General features: G+C 34.5%; 2 protein-coding genes and 2 long non-coding RNA genes across 4 annotated transcripts in view; all 4 read right to left on the bottom strand.

Annotated features, from left to right (window-relative positions):
* The window catches only part of LOC133879718 (putative disease resistance RPP13-like protein 1), a 37416-nt gene extending 28433 nt beyond the window's left edge, over positions 1-8983 (bottom strand). Inside the window, exons 1-5 of the transcript XR_009902140.1 lie at positions 8797-8983; positions 8144-8253; positions 6932-7067; positions 6705-6840; positions 5536-6152 (exon numbers count right to left, since the gene is read on the bottom strand). The gene's annotated coding sequence lies outside the window, so the exon portion shown is untranslated. Of the gene's footprint in view, positions 6153-6704; positions 6841-6931; positions 7068-8143; positions 8254-8796 lie in introns of the transcript that reaches the window.
* Positions 2220-4903, bottom strand: LOC133880200 (uncharacterized). Its single transcript, XR_009902210.1, has 2 exons — positions 4446-4903; positions 2220-2393 (listed from the first exon to the last, which is right to left on the bottom strand). It is a non-coding gene; the product is annotated as an uncharacterized LOC133880200 (long non-coding RNA).
* A 94-nt stretch (positions 8984-9077) lies between the features above and the next one.
* On the bottom strand, positions 9078-12942 carry LOC133879850 (putative disease resistance RPP13-like protein 1). Its single transcript, XM_062318638.1, has 2 exons — positions 9196-12942; positions 9078-9103 (listed from the first exon to the last, which is right to left on the bottom strand). Exons 1-2 carry the CDS (start codon positions 12800-12802, stop codon positions 9078-9080), a joined length of 3633 nt encoding a protein of 1210 aa, XP_062174622.1. The 5' UTR covers positions 12803-12942.
* A 6623-nt stretch (positions 12943-19565) lies between these two features.
* On the bottom strand, positions 19566-22267 carry LOC133879721 (uncharacterized). Its single transcript, XR_009902141.1, has 6 exons — positions 22162-22267; positions 21487-21777; positions 21341-21400; positions 20560-20770; positions 20232-20321; positions 19566-20053 (listed from the first exon to the last, which is right to left on the bottom strand). It is a non-coding gene; the product is annotated as an uncharacterized LOC133879721 (long non-coding RNA).
* Between the last annotated feature and the right edge of the window lie 50 nt (positions 22268-22317).

Here is a 22317-nt window from a genome sequence, read left to right on the forward strand (position 1 = left end):
TGTAATTTCCTCAAGAAAATATAACAAAATTTGCAAAAATGGCCTTAGTTGTATGTCTTCTACACTAGCCGAAGTGATGATCGACCAACCTATCGGTTGAGGCACATTGGTCAACTAATACATAAACTAAACCTCTTTATCAATCCTTCTTGGACCTTCGGTCGAAGTTGCGGTCAATCGCCACTTAGACTGGTAGGATTATACTATGTCTGTTTAAGGGGTAGAAGCTCGTTCCCCTGCACTTTAGGAAAACTCGTCCTCAAGTATATAGATTTTAGCCTTTAATTGTTGATTGGAATTTCAAATAGAGAATAACACTTAAATAAGAGCACTCATGACGAGCTCTTTAAATTTGGTTTTTCTCTAAATTTTTAACAAAGCACACAAAAATTACCATTTAACAAACTCTTTATTAAAAGTTAAATTTAACATATGTCAGAATCTCTCTTTAAATCTAAAGAGCTAAAACCTGAACGTTAGATTTATATATATATATATATATATATATATATATATATAGTTGACTTGAATTTAATGCATTGAATGCTTTTAGTAGTTTACTTTAACAATCAAAAATAGTATTTATTTAAAGTAGAGAAACATTCATAGAGTTTGTTATTAATAACTTAAAAAAAATGACTAGCTAAATAATCAAAAGTAAATTTTTAAAGTTAAATTTAGATAAATTTAAAGAGTTCATTGTGAATGCTCTAAGGACCCATTGTAAACAAGGTCCTTTACATCCCCCAATAGTAACCCGCCAAATTAGCTTGGAAAACCAAAACACTTTGAGACAAAAATACATGATCACACATATTATCTAAAGAAAAAACCTGATCTGAAATTATTGACCAAAAGAACACCACTAGATCTGAAACATATTCTCCTCGTTCTTTTTCCATATGCCACTGTCTTAGTGCCTCATTTATAATTCAAAAGTTATTCTCTTTTATTGAATTTTTTAATCATGTCAATTGTAAATAATATATCGGCGTTTTATAAATGCTAGCATCTTCTACATATATTGTTTTATTAGGGTATTGAGCGTTTGAGAATAATATACAGGCTTTTTTTTAAAGAAAAAAAAAAAGCTGTCTAAATACCGTCGTTTTAACCACATGTTCTTTCAAAACACACTTGGAGAAAGAGAAAGAGAGGTGTGGTTGGAACTTGCAATCTCAGCCATGTTTTCTTCTTTGGAAATCAAAGGAAATGAATATTGGACTTCACTATTGGAGGGATGGACCCTGCAAGGGCAGGGGCAGGGGCAGTACCACGTAATAGACCATTAACAAACTTGACTTTTCTGTAGGATGTGCCGTCTACCATTCCATGCAGTTCTGTAGACTCTTCTTCTTCTTCTTCTTCTTCTTCTTTTTCTTCTTTTTTTTTTTTAACGGTTGAGAAATTAAAGATGGCTATTTGTTGGTGGATTGAATATGGCCATTAATTTGTTGCGGTGGACTCCACACCTCACCATCACTAAATCGATGAAATCAAAGAAAAAGGAAAGAAGGAAACTTATTTGATGTTTCCTGCTTTGTATGGGGCAGATTTATGTTGGGTCAATGTTTTCTTTTTTTCCTTGCTTGCGTCCTATTTTCCCCACACACAATATATATAACAAAAGAAAAGGACAAAAAAAAAAAGGTATAAAAAAAGTGAGATGGGGGTGGTCTGGCCAAACACCCCAGTGCCCTTTTTTCTTCTTCTTTTTATTTTGTATAATTTCACAATTACTTATTCGTAGGGAATGAATTATTTATTACATACACATACAACAAGGAGTGATTTATAACTTCTAAAATCTTGGCTATTTGTCAAAGAATCAAACTTCATAACCAATTTCACAATCTTCCCAAAAACATCAAAGCGCGTGTGTGAGAGACTAAACACATATTTACAGATGCCCATTGGGCCAAATTGTGAGCTGCATTGTGCTTGTTATGAAGGATTTTAAAAAACAAATATCAAAGTTTAAAAAGATGGAGAATCTGGCAGATATCCAAGCTTGGGTTGAAAATGAGAGACTTTCGATAACAACAAAATTGTTTCTGATAGCTACGTTAAACTAAATTTTATTGTAGCTTGGAGGAAGGAACAAGACCAAGTCCCTTGTTTCAGACTGGTAGACTGTCACGCCCCCATTTTGGGATATAAGGGGAAACGTGAGTTTGAGTGCTAAAACCATTTAAAAGGAAGCGTACATTTACAACATATAGATTGTAACTTCTTAATATATTATTCCAGTCTGATAATAAGTCTTTACAACGCCATGAATTCCAATAAGAAACATACTATACAAAGTAAAGGTTTGGTCGATCTACAATGAACTATTGCTTTTAGCGAGGTCTACGCCATTACAAAGAAATGACTCCGTCTTACTGTGTTATCTGAAAAGATTTAGGGAAATAAGGGGCGAGTTTGACAACTCAGTAAGAAAATCACAATAAAAGTAAAATTTTCTTTTTCAGGAATTCTAAATAAAATTCAAGTAATTTAGCAGATAAAGAAACAGTTAAATAACATGCAAATAGATCAAATGCAGCATGGTGCTTGAATCATTTATACAGTGTGTCAGTTTTACCCTCCACCGGCCCACCTCCGCAATTTAACCATGTGCGGCGCACGTTTGGCACGTCCAAAAGGACCGATCTCGAAGGACCTAATATGCTCAGCATGTCGTTATAGAGAAGAGCCGACGGATTAGGAACTTCCCTAGGTGAAGCCCTCCCGACCGATAGCCCACACTTTTGATGTGGTTGTCACGCTACCCAAATGGATCCGGATCAAAACACGATGCAGCCGTGGGGTAAAACTTTGTGGAATATATGCACATATAATTACGATAATATCATCATTATCCGCTCACATGGAGCACATGCAACATATACGATATGATGCACAAATACAACTATACAGAATCTCATGAAATCAACATATAGCACATATACATTTTGAGAACCATAGTTCCATTATCTTAATTCACAATTCATACTTTGAAAGCTATAATCATATAATCACATGATTTCCCAATCACATTTAATAATAAGAGTAATATCATGACAGAATTTAAAGTGATAATCAATATATCGAAATGAAGGAGTTTTAGGAAAATCCCCAACTTTTTCTTTTGAAAAAGATTTATTAAAACTTTGTCGGGGTTTTGAGGTAGTGTTTCCCTTACCTGGACTAGTCGTTAGCATCGGAATCGAGCTTTTATTTAAATAAATTGAAAGAAGAATCTTAGAAGAACATTCTGAAATTTGAAGCCTAAAACTTAACTTAAAGTAAACATAACATGTAACAAGAGATCTCCAAATTGTACTATCCATCAATATTCATAAGTCCTCATTACTACTTAAAGACTAAATCACCAACAAACATGAACTCGCTCAGCCTAAATCATAAAAATCTCCAAAAATAGCAATTCCCTGAATCACCTAATCTTTAGTCCAAAACTCCATAAACAAACTAACATCAAGCCAAGCTCATGGCAACATAATAGAATCCAGCAACAACACTTATTTCAAACCCAAATGAGTACACAAAGATTCCAAAATATTAAAAACCCGACAACTTTGTTATGCTAACAAACTAAGCTATTGACATTCAGCACAACCAAACTCCCACATAATCCATGCAACTTCAAAACAAATCTCCGTGCAGCCATTAAGACAAACTACGACGCAGTTTCCTTTACAAAATCTTATCCAGAACATAAACACTAACCGATCATCAACAGAGAATTGGGTTCTCATCAATTTGTCCAAAACGAGGTAAATCCTCAAGCCTTTAACCATAAAATCAATACAATAAAAATCATCCAACAATAAATCGTAAAATAGAAAACCAACATTCTCAAGCAAATCCATAATTTATTCTCAATTTCACCAATGGATCAATAATTTTCAATATATTGAAACCCAAACAGAATTTTCCATTAACGAGATTTCAACCCAATCAACCACCAAACACTTCACGGTTATAAAAACATGATAATCCTCAAATTAATCTACAGCTATCACATACCCTCAACAAAATCACAAGCATTCCACGGCTATACCACCCATTCAGTCAAATTCAGAAATTCAACCAAAACTCAATACCCATAATTGGTTAACACAAAATTCCCAGTTAATTGATCCAAAAACAGGGGAACAGAATTATCTTCCCAAACCTACAACAATCGGCTAAACAAGGAATTGGAAACCCCAAAAATCATCACACACACACCCACATGGCCGTGACCACTACAGCTCAAAATACCCATGATCAGAACCACTATCACCGAAACAGGGGAAGAATTCAACAAATACCCATAACCAACCGAACGCCATTCAACCGAAAAATCAATTAACATCAAAGAAAACTCCAACAAATCATAAATCAAAATAAACCCATCACAATTCAAAGTAGAATTACAAGAATTCATCAGAAATTACCTAGCGAATTTCTGTTTAAAGCAAAGGAAAAACCACCGGAAAATCGCCAGATTTCTGGCCAGAGCCGCTGAAAATCGCTACAGGGACCATCACGGGCGATGACCCATGGAAACGCGCCCCTGCTCCCCGGAAGACGAACTAGGGTCGCCGGAAAATCATCCCACCATCGAACCCACCGGAAACCGGTACTGTTTCAGCATGGGTCTGCTACGGGTCCTCTACAGCTGGCCAAAAATGGGCCTGGGTTCCACCGGAAATCGCACCTCCGGCCTTCACTGCACAGACCCACCAATGATCGGGTCCTCTCTCTCTCTCGTCAATCTCTCTCTGTCTCCTGATCTCTCTCTCTTTCTCTCCCGGAATCTCACTCTCGTTGCCGGATCTCTCTCTCTCTGTCTCTGTTCTCTCATCTCTCTCTCTGTTCGTGTCTCAAGTGAAAGAACAAGACAGAAGAAGAACAGAAGAAGAAAGAAGAGAAGAAGAAAAAAGAACAACTTGCCGTGCAAGTTGTTGGTGGTTTTTTTTTTTCTTTTTTTTCTTTTTTTTCTTTCTACAACTTGTTAAATAAGTTACTTAATTTACTTAATAAGTTATTATTATTATTATAAATTATTGTGTCTAATAAAATCTGAGGTATTACATAGACATATTTGTAAGTTGAGGTAATAATAGTGTCTTCTCAATGCAGCATGGCGTATAGGAAATTGAATCTGCAAACACTATATTAAACTTAACTCTTCTATAAAGCTTATAATAGGAATATAGCAAAACATGAGAAAAACAGCTATCCACTATGCCACTGCCCCCTTGTAATCACCAACATTGGACACCACCCTCCAATGCTGGCTCAAGACTCTGCTCAAATCAAATGGGTTCTTGTTGTAATTGTTTTGAGCCATGGGCAGTATCCCCAATGGCTAGGTTGAAAAACAGCTTGCTAAAGTTGTATTTTGGAAATTAAATGACCAATAAGTCTTTAGTAACGAAGTTGTGAACATTGACATAAAGGAAAACATGATCAAACTAGTTGATCATAAGAGCAGAAATGATAAAAAAAAATGGACATTTATGCTGTTGTGACAATAATAAGTTAAGGATCCCCAATAAAGCAGAAAATAGCAGAATAAAAAATAAAACAATCACATAAGACAAGAAGATTTAAGTGGTTCGGCTTAATAAGCCTACATCTACTGGCGGAGACGACCCGGAGGAAATTCACTATTAAAAGAATGTAGTACAAAGAATAGTACAAAGAAAATTACTCAAACTCAAAAGTTCCAATACACCCAAATCCCACTCTCACTCTCACTCTCACTCAAAAATAGAATTATACAAAAGAGAAAATACTCTAAATTCTCTAAACCACAGTGTTGCCAACACAAATAGTGAGAATCTACAAAAGTGAGATGCACTCTTTCTTCATCTCTTCAAGTAAAGTTGCTCCCCTTTTCTTCCATTTAGTTGCTGCCTCTCTCTGTGTTTCTCTAGCATGAAGTTACTGCCATTCTTCCAAAATGACCGAATGTTGTATCTTTAATCTAGAGTGGTTAAGTTGGTCAAAGAGAACTTCACCATGAAGTAAAGCTACGGGGTGAGACCAAATTTGTAAGAAAGAGGTAAAAACAAGCCATAAAACACTGGCCCCACCATGACTTGTAAAAGTCAAGTCATAAAATGACATATACTATTTGGGAGCTCTTAGAACATCTGCATAGAAGAGATGGTCGTACAAAGAGCTATTAGGGCTTTGAATTTCACAGGCAAAAAAATCAAATACTGAAAAAAACACAAGGGGGGTGGGGATAGTTTTAAGTTCTTATCCCATGCATCAATTCCTAAAGACATCTTATGATCTACATTTTCTTTCTGCCCTCTATGAAATCACTATTCATCAACTTTATAATCAGCTAATGGTTAATTTCTATTGCAATTATCCAATAAAATTTAAACTTGCTAACTCAAACTAATTGGTAAATGGATATTAAAAGAGAAAATAAATAATATATAAGGAAGTGGTGATTTTTTTTGAAAAATTCAAATAAAATAAGCATAAAGTTGAACTGAGCACGTGTTACACAAGAAACTCTTCAAATTCTAGATTGAGTTTGTAGAATGTTAAGATAATCAAGCATTGTGTGTCTATATGTATCAATTAACCTTAAGCCAGTTTGGAGGAAGACTTGTTATTTGATGAAGAGAATGGGATAAAGACACAAGTCCTAAAAACACAAACACACTGAAAACCCATTAATAACATACCAGCACCACATAGTCAACAGATGATGTCACGATCTAAATCCAGCTTCAGTTTCACATCTCAATAGTTTGGTAATTGAAGCTATCAGAACCAGTACTAGCTTGCCATTGGTTTAGTGCTGGGTGGATATTAGACAACCTGCCATTTTGTTACCATAAATCAAGTCATCCACCTTAATAGGATCATACAACATATATACACAAGAAAATCCTCTGCTGCCATTGATTACCTTTTCCCATGTAGCAGCTTTCAGGAGTTGAGGTGCTGAATGGTTTATTCAGAACCTACCCGTACACTTCCAACAAAAGAAAAAGAAACCGAAATGGCCATGATGTTGATTTGGCACAACACTTTCACAAGTACACCTATTCATCCCAAAATAGCTGAACATCTGAATCAACTAAGAAATAACAACACAAGCATAGTACATTGATACAGAAGATCTACACACATGTGCATCTGAAGATATCAATAGTTTATGTAAAGTGCTTTTCACACATCTTGGCACAATAGTGCATCAACGCAAGTTTATGGTAGTGCTAATGCAAATTCCAAAAAAATATTCAATGCAGTTGCTAACCTAGTTTCAAATAAATTAGAAATGCTTTTTGATACAAATAAAACCATGCATTATAAATAGCATATTATGCTTCATCTGCCTCCTAGTTCCAACTTACAGATCCTCACGGGTAATACCATAGCTAAATTCAACTTAATTTGAATGATTAGATATCACATTTAATATATAACTTTCTTTTTCGGGTAGAGAAGTGTTGAGTTTCTTGTGTTACCTCTTTAGTGTACAGATAGATTAATTTTTGTTCACCGATAATCATCAACCTAGCCGATGTAGGACAGCAGCACATGATGTTTCACTGATTAATTAGCAAATTTTAGGGGAAGGATTGGGGCTTTGAACTTATGAAGGATGGAAATGGAGATTAATAGCAACACAAATCATGGGAACAAAACTTGTTGATTCAAAGCATCCCCAATTTCATATGGAGTTTTCAATAATTTTTGGTGGTAACCTGAGAGAGACTCAACTGCTTATGTCCAGAATGGTGAAGCAAATGAAGAAGTGACAAGTGGGAAAAGCATTTTCGTTTATCAAACATAAAAAACGTACTCCAATTCACTCAAATCCAACCTAGATTTAACTGAATCAAACTTGCAAACAACAAAAGCCACATCCACATCAATTTTTAGAAAATGAAACAATTAAATAACAAAATTACAAAAAACAAAATATATGGCAGCACAAGCACTCAAACATCACAAAACCATAAGCCATGCCCAACAACATTCACTAATTTCTCCCAACTAACCTTTCCTTCAAGCAAATTGAGGCCTACATATGATTTAACTTCTATCATTAGCTACATCTAGAAACCAATTAAAAGGTTAATTACAAACAATGTCTGCTAAGAGGTACCTACACCGGCAAAAGCTTGGATGGTGATAGCAATGACCACGACCCATTATCCATGTCAATCCCAATCCCAACTCCTTCCCTCCATTAAGAGGATCAATTTCCCACATCAGATGTACCTACAACATATACACACTAATTTCAATACACAAAAGGCCAAGTAAAAGGCAAGTAAAGAATCACATTTGAGTGCCTAGAAAGAGAAATGCTACTTAGTATTCTCTTATCATTCTTTTTTTCAAAATCAACCATTGAAGTTTGATATTTAACATGTGGATTTGGAAAAAAGAATTATAAGAGAAAGATGAAAGAATATTAAATAGCATTTATCAGCTAGAAAACAAATGAAAAGAAAAGACAACACTAAGAAATAATTGTTAATACACTGTTTGGTTGCCCAAAACATTGAATTTTGCACTCCATATGATATCCCATATTCCTATTTCGGCTCTTTCGTCTCTTCTAAAATAATTTACGGAAAGTTTTAAAAATATTGTTTTTCAAGTAAAAAAAAACAATATATTAAAGTAATGCTATGTTTGGTACTTGTAAAAACATTTAAAATAAAAAGTTAAAAGCCTTACTTTTGAATCAATCAACGAAATTGATTGTGTGTGTGTGTGTGTGTGTGAGAGAGAGAGAGAGAGAGAGAGAGAGAGTACTTGTTTTGAATGACGGTTGAGGGGTGCGACAAAGGTGGCTTGGGCGGAAGTCAGTATTACGATACTTGAGGACTCTTGCTAGACTTTTAGCTTATTCAATCCATTCGTCATCAATCATTTTTTTTTCTATGCGAGCAATCTTGCGCCATTCTTTCCCCTTTTTACCTTGCCACTCTTTCTTCAACAAAGGACAATCCTCGGTTCTTAGAATAGAAAGGGAGGGAGGCAGCCCCTGTTCTGGCATGTACTTGAGCTTAGGGCATCTATATATCTCTAGTTTTTCAAGAGCACTGAGGAGTTGAAGCCCCTTATCCAAAGATTTCAAATTTGGAAAGTCATAAATGGAAAGAGAGGTCAGATTGGTGGGCAGCAACTGTGACTCTGGGAAGGACTCCACACCAGGTATGCCAGTGATACTCAAACTTGTAAGAAATGGGAGGTTCTGCAAATCCCACCACATCCGGCTAGCAAAAAGTTTGTCACATCGAGAAATGTCAATTCTTTTCAAATTGGATGGCAAGCCCCCTTCAGGAAGCGAATCAACTTCTGGACAGTCAGATACATTCAAATTCTGAAGAGAAGGGAGGAGTTCGTGCATCTTGTTAGGCAGTGATCTCAGACTCCCACATTCATTAATGAAAAGCGATGCAAGGCTAGGGGCACGCAATCCCCCTTTCGGAAAAGATACAAAATTACGGCAACACGCTATTTGTATAAACAAGGTGACTAAATCGTGTTCATAATGATCTGGAACTGTAAGAGCTTCCAGATTGTAACAGAGCAAGAATTTGATTTCAAAAAGCTTTGGGAATAAATCTAATGGGAAGGACTTGAGAGAATAACAGCACCACAAGTCCAATTTTTCAAGGTATGACCACTCCAAGTGTGTCAGGAGCTCAAACTTCTCACAAGATCCAATTTCAAGGGTTTTTAACGTTGAGGGAAGACCATCCTTAGGAAGGGACACAAGTGAGGAACAATTATAAATCACTAAATTTTGAACGCCGCTGTTGGAGTCTATCATTCCCTCGCGAAAGGGAACAAGTGAAGAACAACCTTTGATGTTGAGGGTTTTCAATGTAGAGGGAAGACCATCCTTTGGAAGGGACACAAGTGAAGGGCAGTCGTGAATTATTAACTCTTGAAGATTGCCATTGGAGTCTATCATTCCCTCGGAAAGGGACTCTAATGCATTAAATCCTCCAATTTTGAGCTTATGCATTCCAACTGGCAATTCCTTTAACAACATCTCATTACAATCGCTTAGCTCCAACTCACGAATAACAGGAGCCCTCGGGAGTGGAGCCACCAACTGTGGACTTTTCTCAATCTCAAGTATTGCTAAAGAAGGAAGATGGACGGGCAATCCTCCTGTTAGCTTAGGGCAGTCCTTAATATAAAGCTTTTCAAGTTGAGGAAAAGCTCCACCTCCATTTTCGGGCGCACCAAAAGAAATCCATTCCTCCCAGTTCGCCATCTTCTCGATATGTAGAACTTTTAGGGCTCCAAAGGACTTGACCGAAGAAGAACTGTTACCACAAAATTCATGGCCCACTGTAACAACTTCATCAAACCCAACTATAGAGAGATTATGTAGAGAAGGTAGCTGCCCAAGCGGTGGCAAGTTGCTGCAATATTTACAATTATGTAGATCAAGAGATGCTATATTAGAGAATGAAGGATGCCCTACCCAATCTGAAAAACTTTTACCACCATAGTGTTTGATAGTGAGTTTTTTCAGGTATGTATGGGGTCGGAGACTATCGAGTACAGTTCTCTCGCTTTCTGAAAAGTTAGTATCAACATTCCATTCCAATACTAAGTCTTCGAGGTACTTTTTATCCCTCAATCTTGCCTCTAGAGCATCCGTAGGAGATTTAACATTTTGGATCTCCAATATAGAAAGTGATCCTCGAAGATTTGTGAGTTTTCCTAACTCCCTAATGCAAGACCCACTACGTTTGCCAATGATAAATTCTGTCAATGTTTGGAGCCTTTTTAATCTACCGAGTTGTTCTGGCATCTCTGTTATCCTAGTTTTAGAAATATCAAGATGCTGTAAATTAATGAGTTTATACATCTTTCTTGGCAATGCAGCAAGATGTTCACACATTGACAAAATCAATGTTTGCAAATTGCACAACTGACATATAGAATCGGGCAGCCTTTGAACTTGAGTGGAAGAAAGGTCCAAGTAACGTAAATATTTAAGTTTGCCAATTGAATCTGGTAATTCAGTAAAGTTCTTATACTTCAACAGAGAAAGCACTCGTAAGCATCTTAGTGTTGGCAATAAATCATGTAGTACTTTTCCATTCAAGTAGTAAAACGAAAAGTAACTAAACATATCTAAATGTAGGAAAGTGTGCAACCTCTTAGCCTTGTGAAGGGTCTCAAACTTCTTAAAGCTGTGTAACTTTCGTTGGGAAAAATAGGACAAGTGGCGAGTATTGTTTACAATCTCGTGAGAACAATCATCCTCCAATCTTAAAATGAATTGTCCAGATATAGATTTTGCTAAATCGCTCACAAGATCATGCATTACAAAACATGACTTGTCCTCACTTGATTTTTGGAATAATGATCTTGATTCTAGAGTGAGGAAATACTCATTCCCAACTTCTTCCATTGTTTTGTTTTTAGATTGTTGTAGGAACCCTTCTGCCATCCATAACAAGATTAATTTATCTTTTTTGAAAGCATAATCCTTTGGGAATAATGAACAATAAGCAAAGCATCGCTTTAGATGTGAAGAGAGATATTTGTAGCTTAATCTTAGTGCTGGAAGAATTCCCATCTCATCAATTCGCAAATCCCACAGTTCACTCTCCAATATCTTATCCCATTCATCAACATCTGGTTTAGATCTTAAGACAGCACCAATTGCCTTGACTGCTAATGGAACACCTTTGCACTTTTTCATGATTTTTCTGCCTGTTGCTTCTAACTCTCCATGTGCATTAGAGTAGCCATCATGGAATGCATGTTTTGCAAATATTGACCAACAATCATCTTCAGGTAACTCCTTCAAATGATGGGACATTATACTAGCACGCATGACTAATGCAACACTATAATTACGTGTTGTTACAAGGACCTTACTTCTTTGTGCCCCAGATTTGAAGGGTTTGCAAAGTGTTTCCCAGTTATCATAATTCTCATTCCAAACATCATCTAAAACAAGTAGAAACTTCTTTCCCATTAAACACTCCTTTAGTTGAAGTTGAAGTTGATTTAGATCCGTGATATTACAAGATGACAAAGTTATTGCCTCCAGAATTGTTTTTGTTACCTTAAACACGTCAAATTCTTCGGAAACACAAACCCATGCTTTGAGGTCAAACTGATGCTTCACCCTGTCGTTATTGTATACAAGTTGAGCAAGGGTGGTCTTGCCAATCCCCCCCATGCCGAATATGGCAATAACACCCATCTCATTGCTGGTTGCATCATCTGAGAGCAACAAGTTAATTATTTCCTCCTTTTCACTATTCCTACCACAAATATCATATTCTTCAACTAAAGAAGTCGTGGGCAATCTTTCAAATGATTTCCCTCCAACGCCTTCTCTTAGGCCAATAACATCCTTTTGTTTTGCCAGGGTTTCTAGTCTTTCAAGAACCTCTTTTATCTTTGTCTCTATCTCTTTGGCAAAAGAATTATGAAAAGCAGAGATGGACTTTCGTACCTTGCTTGCAGTGGTCTGAAATTCAGCATCCAACTTGCTTCGTAAGGCTTCAGTAGCAACTTCATCCAAGACATCCTCTGCATCATAGATTGCATCTTTCAGCTCATCAAGCCACTCTTTCACAACAGGCTTCGTAACTTGCAACTCCTCCGCGTCTTCAAACACTGCATTGAGGGTCAGGAATGTTGTCTTCAACTTCTTTAAGAGTCCATCAGAGAGTTTTCGTCGCTGAAAGAAGTCAACGAAGTCACCAGATGCCATTTTTTCAAAAAACACTTCAAGGAAGGGAGAGAGAAAAATGGTTGCAATCTCAGCCATGGTTTCTTCTTTGGAAATCGGAGGAAATGAAGGAAGGGGAATGCAAAATGCAGAGCAAAAGCAGATAGGAAGGTGTGTTTTGGTTGACAAGGAAGAAGTGGAGTTATATTGATCGTAGAGGGAAAAGGAAGACCTATTGGAGTGATGGACCCACGCGGGGCAGGGGCAGGGGCAGGGGCAGCTCTAGGCAGTTTCTGACAGGGAATTACTTTTACACCAAAGAAGGAAGTAGGAAACAGCCTGCTGGAGTGATGGAAGCGTAAAAGAAATTACTTTGCATTACGTTTCTTTTGTAATAAGTGGAGACCAACTCATTAACAACCAAAACGTGTTCATGTCAATTGCATCGTGATTACGTGAAAACATACTTAAAACAAGTTTGGCGGAAAAGTTTTGGCAGAAAAAGAGGAGCTGCATTATGATCATCTTTTAAAACAAAAGAAAATTTTGTTACTAATTTGTTTAAATCATGCAAAGACTTGTTAAAGGCATTGGCTGTGCTTTGATTATAAGAACCCAGAATTTCCAAAAAAAAAAAAAAAAATTCATGGGTATTGCCTTTGAAGTGCACAACCGACATTTCATCAATCAATAATTTTGCAAGTGAATATGAATTGAAAGTCGCTATGAATAGATGGATGAATTACATTGTCTTGTTAAGTGAAAGAATAATTACCCTTTTGTTGGGCTGTTTGACTTAAAATGCCATCTAATTATGGAATAACATAATCTAGCATATGTTTGAAAGTAATTTTTAATTATGGATCAGAATTCTCTACAATTTTTAGATTTTCAAATTATGAAATTTAGACAGTTTTTAGACATCGAAATATTTGGACCATATCACCTATTAAAAATATGGCGTGTTAGAATTAAGAATTGAACATATTTTCATGAGGTTCTTGCTCTCTATATTGTTTGACTTAAAAGAAATATGATATGTTGTCATCCCATGACACAATTATTAACATAATTAATAACTATTGACTTCTTCTTATTGTTATTATTAAACAAAAAATTACAAAACCACGTAAATGGACTATGAAAGATATAGATAAAATGTAATGGGTCTTTGGGCAATTTTAATTAAGGATCAGAATTCCTATAATTTTTAAATTCTCATTTATGAAATTTAAGCAGTTTCTAAGAAAAAGTCCCACGTGAAGGTGATAGTACCATTAACGGTCGACTTTTTCTTCTTTTTCCAGCCTGACAAACTTGACTTCTCTTTTAGATAACGAAAAGAGAGAGCTTTGGATTCCGTTGGTGGATTGAATTATGGCCAAATGTGGTGGACTCCACACCATCTCAGTGAAGAACAAATGGAAGAAGTAGGAGTAGGAGTGGAACAGGGGCTATATGATAATATATAAATTTGTTCATTTATCATTTGTCTACTTGGCTTATGGTTAGTTTGTGTTTAGGATTTCAAAAGTCAAATTTTAAAATGTACAATTAAAAAATTATTTTTAAAAATTACAGTTACGTATCTGGAAAAATTATAGTTTGACTTTTAAAATTATAATTTAACTTTTAAAATTGAGTTTTCAAAAAAAAAAAAAAAAACATATATTTGCATCCCTGTGATTTGCAACTGTAAATTTTCTGTGTTTTCGAATCGTAATTTTTTAAAAGCCCAATTATAAACGATTTATTTTTTGTAATTTAATTTAAAATCGTATTTTTTATTTATTAAATTACAATCTAAAACGCAACCATTTATCCATTAATTTAGTCGGAGAGAGAAAGAGAGAGGGGGAGAGAATGAATGTTGTCGTAATAACTATCATAAGGCTGTTCATGGCCTACCACCGAAAGAAGGAAAAAGAAGACAAAAAGAAAGAAAGAAACTTTAAAGGGTCCATTTCCTTTGAAAAAGAGAGCCGACAATCTAAAAGTGCAGAATTACCAACATATCCTCAATCAATAATTGTGCAAGTGGACTACATTATCTTGTTCGCGTGGAAGAATAGGTATCAAAGATATCTCTTGCAATAATGTCATGTAATAGGACTACAATTTTAAAAGTTAAACTGTTATTTTAAATGTCAAATTGTAATTTTGTCAAACACTTAACTTTATTTTTTTAAAATCACATTTTCAAATCAAATTGTAAATTTTCAAATCGCTCTTTCTAAATCGTACTTATTGAAATCGCAAACTCAAACGGATCATAATCCAATATTACGGAACGAAACAACGAAGGGCACCGAAGGAAATTTGTTATTCAAGAGACAAATTGAAGCTGATTCCGTAAAAAAATTGATATCCTTGTTCATCATCAATCAGTCGATGAGGATGAGCCGATGAGGCCACAAGCATCTCTTAATTATTTCTTTTTTAACGCCAAAAAAAAAATAGTATAATCATTAACAGACGTCTCCCATTCCCGATGTTCTTCGAGTTGAATCTTTGCTTAAGACAAATTACTGTTAAATTATTATAAAAATTATTGATAACATTGATTACCTTTTTGGTAAATAAGAAAAAAACAAGTCAAATGTGGTGGATTGAATATGGGCAATTGGGGTGGACTCCACACCATCTCACTAAAGAACAAACGGAAGAACAGCAGGCGCAAAGATACGAGTAGGAGTGGAACAGAGGCTATGTCATGACAATAAAGTTTGTTCATTAATCATTTGTCCACTTGGGTAGTTTAGGTTTAGTATTTCAAAAGTCTGATTTTAAAATGTATTATTTAAAAAAATAATTTTTAAAAATACTGTTAAGTATTTCGTAAAATTACAGTTTAACTTTTAAAATTATAATTTAGTCTTTAAAATTGTGCGTTTTTAAAAAAATACCCATTTGCTTCCCTGCGATTTGAAACAGTAAATTTTATATGTTTTCAAATCGTAATTTTTTAAAAGCGCAATTATAAACGATTTATTTTTGTAATTTAGTTTAAAAATTATACTCTTTTTTATGAAATCACAATTTAATACTTAACCATTGATCTATTGATTTAGTAGGAGAGAGTGAATGTTGTCATAATAACTATCATAAGAAAACAGTAAATTTTATATGTTTTCAAATCGTAATTTTTTAAAAGCGCAATTATAAACGATTTATTTTTGTAATTTAGTTTAAAAATTATACTCTTTTTTACGAAATCACAATTTAATACGTAACCATTGATCTATTGATTTAGTAGGAGAGAGTGAATGTTGTCATAATAACTATCATAAGGCTGATCATGGCCTACCATCAAAAGAAGGAAAAAGAAGACAACAATAAGAAAAGAAATGGTCAATTTCCTTTGAAAAAGAGAGACGACAATCTAAAAGTTCAGAATTACCAACATATCCTCAATCAATAATAGAGCAAGTCAATTACATTATCTTGTTCACGTGGAAGAATAGGTATAACAGATACCTCTTGCAATAATGTGATGTAAATAGGACCACATAATCGAGGGAGATACCAATAATGTCACTGTTTCAATTCGGTGGGAGAAATACCATTTATTACTATTACTATTACTATTATTATTATTATTAAAGAACCTTTATGTCGTGAAAAGCCAATCTAACCACATCGGCATTTTCTTTATATATATAATTAAATTCACTAAAATAACGTTATTTTAAATTTGGTAAGTTTATGACCTTTAGGTTATGTAATTTTTTTTTTTTTTTTTTTTTTTTCACTATTATCTCAAAGTCATACCTCATTACATTTACTTTTTCTAAGGCTAATAATCGTAAATTGTGTAACAAATGAAATTTTAATATATTCTAGCTTTTATATAGTAATAACCGTATTATTTAATCTTGCATATAGATTTACATAGTAATTCAAAACGCTCATTATTTTATATACGGATGGCGAATAATAATCACATTTAATAACCCTGTGGACGTGGATACGGATATCTAAAATTAATAATCGCATTATGTGGATGCGAATGCGAATATTACTAATAATTGTATCCGCATTTTCACCTCTACTTGATACCCCATAAGCAAATTTCATTTCCAACAAAAAAAAAAAAAAATGTTAAAAAGCTAATTCTAAGAGTAAGTATCATTAACAACTTTGTACAACTTGATTTCCGAGAGAATTTGTTGAATGTGCATGGTAGATCAAGTAGGTAGGGCGAATAAACAGTCATTGCTAAAAGTGAGGTTATAGTAAGATATCCCGGTAAAGTATATGGATTTTAGTCTTTAATTGTCGATTGGAATTTCAAATAGAGAATAACTTATATATGTGCACTCACAATGAGCTCTATAAATTTATTTTTTATTTTTTCTAAATTTTTAACGAAATACACAAAAATTATCATTTAACAAACTTTCTATAAAAATTTAAATTTAACATGTCAGATTCTCTCTTTAAATCTAAACAGCTAAAAAGTGAACATGAATTTTTTTTTTTTATATATTATTTTTGCATTGAATGCTTTAAAAGGTTTGGCATGACTTGAATTTAATGCATTGAATGCTTTTAGTAGTTAACTTTAACAGTAAAAATAGTATTTATTTAAAGTAGAGAAACATTTAAAGAGTTTGTTATTTAATAACTTAAAAAAATGACTAGCTAAATAAATAAAAGTAAATTTTTAAAGTTAAATTTAGAGAAATTTAAAGAATTCATTGTGAATGCTCTAAGGACTTGGTGTAAACAAGGTCATTTCCATCCCCTAATAGTAACCCGCCAAATTAGCTTGGAAAATCAAGACACTTTGAGACAAAAATACATGCTCACACGTATTTTCTAAAGAGAAAACCTAATATGAAACTGTCAACCAAAAGAACACCGCCAGATCTGAAACATATTCTTCCCGTTCTTCTGACATACGCCACCGTCTTGGTGCTGCATTTATAATTCAAAAGTTATTCTCTTTTATTGAATTGTTTACTCATTTCAATTGTAAATAATATATTGACGTTTTATAAATGCTAGCAAATCTTCTAAATATATCGTTTTATTAAGGTATGAAGTTGTTTGAGAATAATATACCGGCTTTTTTAAAAAATAAAATAAAAATAAAAAAAACTATCTAAATATTGTCGTTTTACCTAAATTTACCGGTGTCTTTGTCGGGCTTTAAGCACATGTTTTGTTTCAAAACACACTTGGAGAAAGAGAAAGGGAGGTGTGGTTGCAACTTGCAATCTCAGCCATGTTTTTTTCTTTGGAAATCAAAGGAAATGAAGAAGTGGACTTGACTATTGGAGTGATGGACCCGGCAGGGGCAGGGGCAGGGGCAGGTAATAGACCATTAACAAACTTGACTTTTCTGTACGTAGTTGTTGAGAAATTAAAAAGGATAATTAATGTTTGAGAGGGAACCACAAAAGGAGATAGCTTTGGATTCCGTTGGTGGATTGAATATATATATGGCCAATTTGTTGCGGTGGACTTCACACCTTGTCATCACTAAATCAATTAAATCAAAGAAAAAGCATAGCAGGAAAGTTATTGGTTATGAGCTGATTATAAAGTTGATGAATACTGATTTCATAGAGGGTAGAACTTAGTTATGAAGTTTGATTCTTTGAGAAATAGCCAAGATTTTAAAAGTTATAAATCACTCATTGTGGTAAGTATGTAACAAATATTTCATTCCCTACAAACAAGTCATTGTGAAATTATACAAAATATAAAGAAGAATAAAAAAGGGTATTGGGGTGGTTGGCCAACTACCTCCAACTCCCTTTTTTTTATACTTTTTTTTTATTATTTTTTTGATTTCTTTTCTTTTGTTTTCTATATATATATATAACAAAAGAAAAAGAAAAAAAAAAGAAAAAAAAAAAAGAAGAAAGGTATAAAAAAAGTGAGATGGGAGTGCTCTGGCCAAACACCCCAGTGCCCTTTATTCTTCTTCTTTTTATTTTGTATAATTTCACAATTACTTATTCATAGGGAATGAATTATTTGTTACATACACATACCACAATGAGTGATTTATAACTTTTAAAATCTTGGCTATTTGTCTAAGAATCAAACTTCATAACCAATTTCACAATTTTCCCAAAAACATCAAAGCGCGTGTGTGAGAGACTACACACATATTTACAGATGCCCATTGGGCCAAATTGTGATCTGCATTGTGTTTGTTATGAAGGATTTTAAAAAAATAGGTATCAAAGTTTTAAAAGATGGAGAATCTGGCAGGTGTCCAAGCTTGGGTTGGAAATGAGAGAGAGTTTTGATAACAACAAAATTGTTTATGATGGCTACGTAAACTGATTTTTATTGTAGCTTGGAGGAAGGAACAAAGGCCAAGTCCCTTGTTTCAAACTGGTAGACATATTTGTAAGTTGAGGTAATAATAGTGTCTTCTCAATGCGGCATGGTATATAGGAAATTGAATCTGCGAACACTAGATTAAACTTAACTCTTCTATAAAGCATATAATAGGAATATAGCAAAACATGAGAAAAATTCTCTCTTGAGCATTCTTATTGAGAAAACTTAACAATAATAACAACTTGGCGGTCAAGCCGACCTTATTGTGATTAGATAGAATTTAGGATTCAACACAAAAAGTAAAAGTACCAAAGTAATCTTTATTAAAATTGTCGCATCTTCGCTCATGTCAATGTCACGCAAAGTTTCTATCCTATGATTACTTTCATTTTTGCTTGTGCCAAGGTCAAGCAAAGGTCATGCAAGATTTTATTAGGAAATATGTTCTATTTTCCAAGACTCGTGAGACACGAGGAAGAAGAAAGCAGAAGAAAGATAAACAGGCAATCACAAAAGAACATAAGATTTACGTGGTTCACCTCTAAGGGCTACATCCATAGAGTTGCAACAGGTTTTACTATGAATGAGAAAATGATACAAGAGACTATTACAATTCAGAGATGTTGATTAAACTATTCAACTCTCAAACTCCTTTATACAAAACCTATAAAAGATGTCTCAGTGTTTCCACAATTTTTTCCATAACATCAGAGGCTCATAACAGGTCTTTAAATAGAAAATCAGAGTTTTTAGGCGGCGGTGTCCGGATGCCACTATTGTTTTGTAGCTCAATGCCCCGCGTGCCGAGAAACACCAATGCACTATCCGGACATGCCCCAACAAAAGTCACTCTCTGGAGCTCCTGTCCGGACAGGGGTTGTTGCCTATCCAAACCCCAGCTCCACGCCTCAACATATTTGTCTCCTGCATAATTGCAAATTCCCACTCCAGAAGCCTTCCTCCACTCAAGATCCTCCATGAGGCCATTTCCACATTGGGTTGCATCACTTGTCTATTTTCACAAAATTTTTGTTGTACTCCCACCACCTAAACACCAATACTTCAATGTGCAAAGACTAACTTGCAAAATTGTTGTTCCTCAAAAGATGAGAGCATATGGTAATGTTTCTTGTACTAATTCAGCGGCAACACAGAATTATGTACATATTAATCTCAACTTCTTTGCACTCACAAACCCCAAACAGAATGTTGAAAAGACACTCACCTCGTCTTGGTCTAATAAAACTAAATTTTGTCCATATTGATTCAGCTTCATCAGCTGTTGGCAGCACATGGTTCTCAATGCAAGTGAATCCTACACTAACAACGTTGATCAATTTAGAATAGGCGACACCATCCCGAAAAGAAAAAAGAAGAAACCATCAATGGATGAAAATTACCTTTCCATGATAATCATTATTTGTTGACAAAATGCACACTAATAAATGTGGAACATTTTAGCTGACACTGGTGTGTTATCAAGAATAATTATCAGAATAATACATCTATTGTGCGACAGTATCTGGTAAAATATAAGGTGACATGGCACTTACTTAATAGTCGCAACTTCGCTCGAGCCAATGTTGTGAAAGGGTTGCCCGAAGTTTTTGTCCTATAATTAGTCACATTCTTGCTCGTGCCAAGGTCGAGCAAAGATCACGCAAGATTTGTATCCTGCAAAGTCGCAAATTCTCACTCCACAAACCTTCCTCCTTCACTCAAGATCCTCCATGAGGAAGCATCCCATCAATAGATGAAAATTACCTGTCCTTTATAATTAGTAGGTGTAGCTACTAGACAGTTTATTGTAGATAAGGCATGACAATGCATCGATCCTATTTGTGAATATGCATGTATATGTTGTACCCTGCACAATAATGATTAAAAATCTGTCAAGTTGACGATGTAAATTTAAAGTTAATAAGGCATAAAATAAATACTAAGGAATACCAATTCATATATAAAAAGTCAAAAGTATACAATTCTTGATATACAGCAAGAAGCAAATATGGCCCCCAGATATATATCAGAAGAAATTAGTCAAAACAAAACATATGACTAGGAGTAATCACTGGAAGGCCATTAAACTGGCCAGGTATAGCAACAATTTTTTTCCCTTTTTTTAAGGCAATATATACAAAAAGTTAAAGGCCAAAAGTAAACTATCGATGGAAAGAATAATGCACATCCATCAAAGTCAAACTCTGGAGTTTTGACAGTAAGAATGCATCGCTTTGTTATCTAATCTCCAAAACATACATATACAACAGGACATGGAGATAAATAGATAAATAGTTCATAAGGAAATAAGTTAACAATGTCCTGAAAATTTACCTTGCAGTTGCAGCAAGTGCAAAAGATTCCATATCCCTTTTTGTAAGAGACCAACAGTTTCTGCCCACAACATATCAGTACTCAGAAAAGCAAATCCAATTAATTAAATAAAACAATTGGCTTGTTCATCTTATTGGTATATATACCTGTCCACGAGAATAATATGATACTTTGATCCGATCTGGCAGTACATCTTCCTCAAAGACCAACTCATTCAAGCCTAGATCTCTTTCAAAACCTCTGCAATTCAAATTGATGGTAGATTTCTTGAAAGAGGAACAACCATGAATTTTCAGACAAACTCTTCCAATGGTCCAACAAAGCATTAATGCATGCATTCATGAAGTTACAGAGAATGTTCCCCTTCTCCAGGAAAATATACTTTGGGAAATGTTTATTTGTACTGCCCAGATGTAGCTCAAACAATGCATAACAACCTACAACCAACATAAAAACAAGCACACATGTAATGTTTCACAAACAAACGAATGGGTCTTTTAAAACCATAATAAAAAATAGTATCAAATACCCACTTAAACTCCTTTTTCAATTTCTCATTTCAACATTTTGATAATTGAAGGAATCAGAAATTACATTAGCTTCCAATCAGCTCAATGCCAGCTAGATATCAGGCAAACTACCATTTTGTTTTACCATAAATTTACAGTGCAACTGCAAGTCTGATTGCTCTGTTTGTTTACATGATTTGATTCCAAGCATATGCCACTTGTTTTTTACAACAAAAAGTGATCCTATAAACAAGGAATTAAGTATTTATAGTAATATCAAGATTTATAAAAAGACAAATCATGGGAACATACCTTGTTAATTCGGAGCATCCCCAATTCTCTATGGAGTTGTCATTAATTCTAGGTGGTGACATGAGTCAAGTGCTTATGTCCGGAATAGTGAAATGGGCATAGCATTTTGTTTTATCAAAGATAGCAACTAAGCAAATTAAAAGAGATTGGATAAAT

This window comes from Alnus glutinosa, chromosome 10 (genome assembly GCF_958979055.1).
Source record: "Alnus glutinosa chromosome 10, dhAlnGlut1.1, whole genome shotgun sequence".
Classification (NCBI taxonomy): domain Eukaryota; kingdom Viridiplantae; phylum Streptophyta; class Magnoliopsida; order Fagales; family Betulaceae; genus Alnus; species Alnus glutinosa.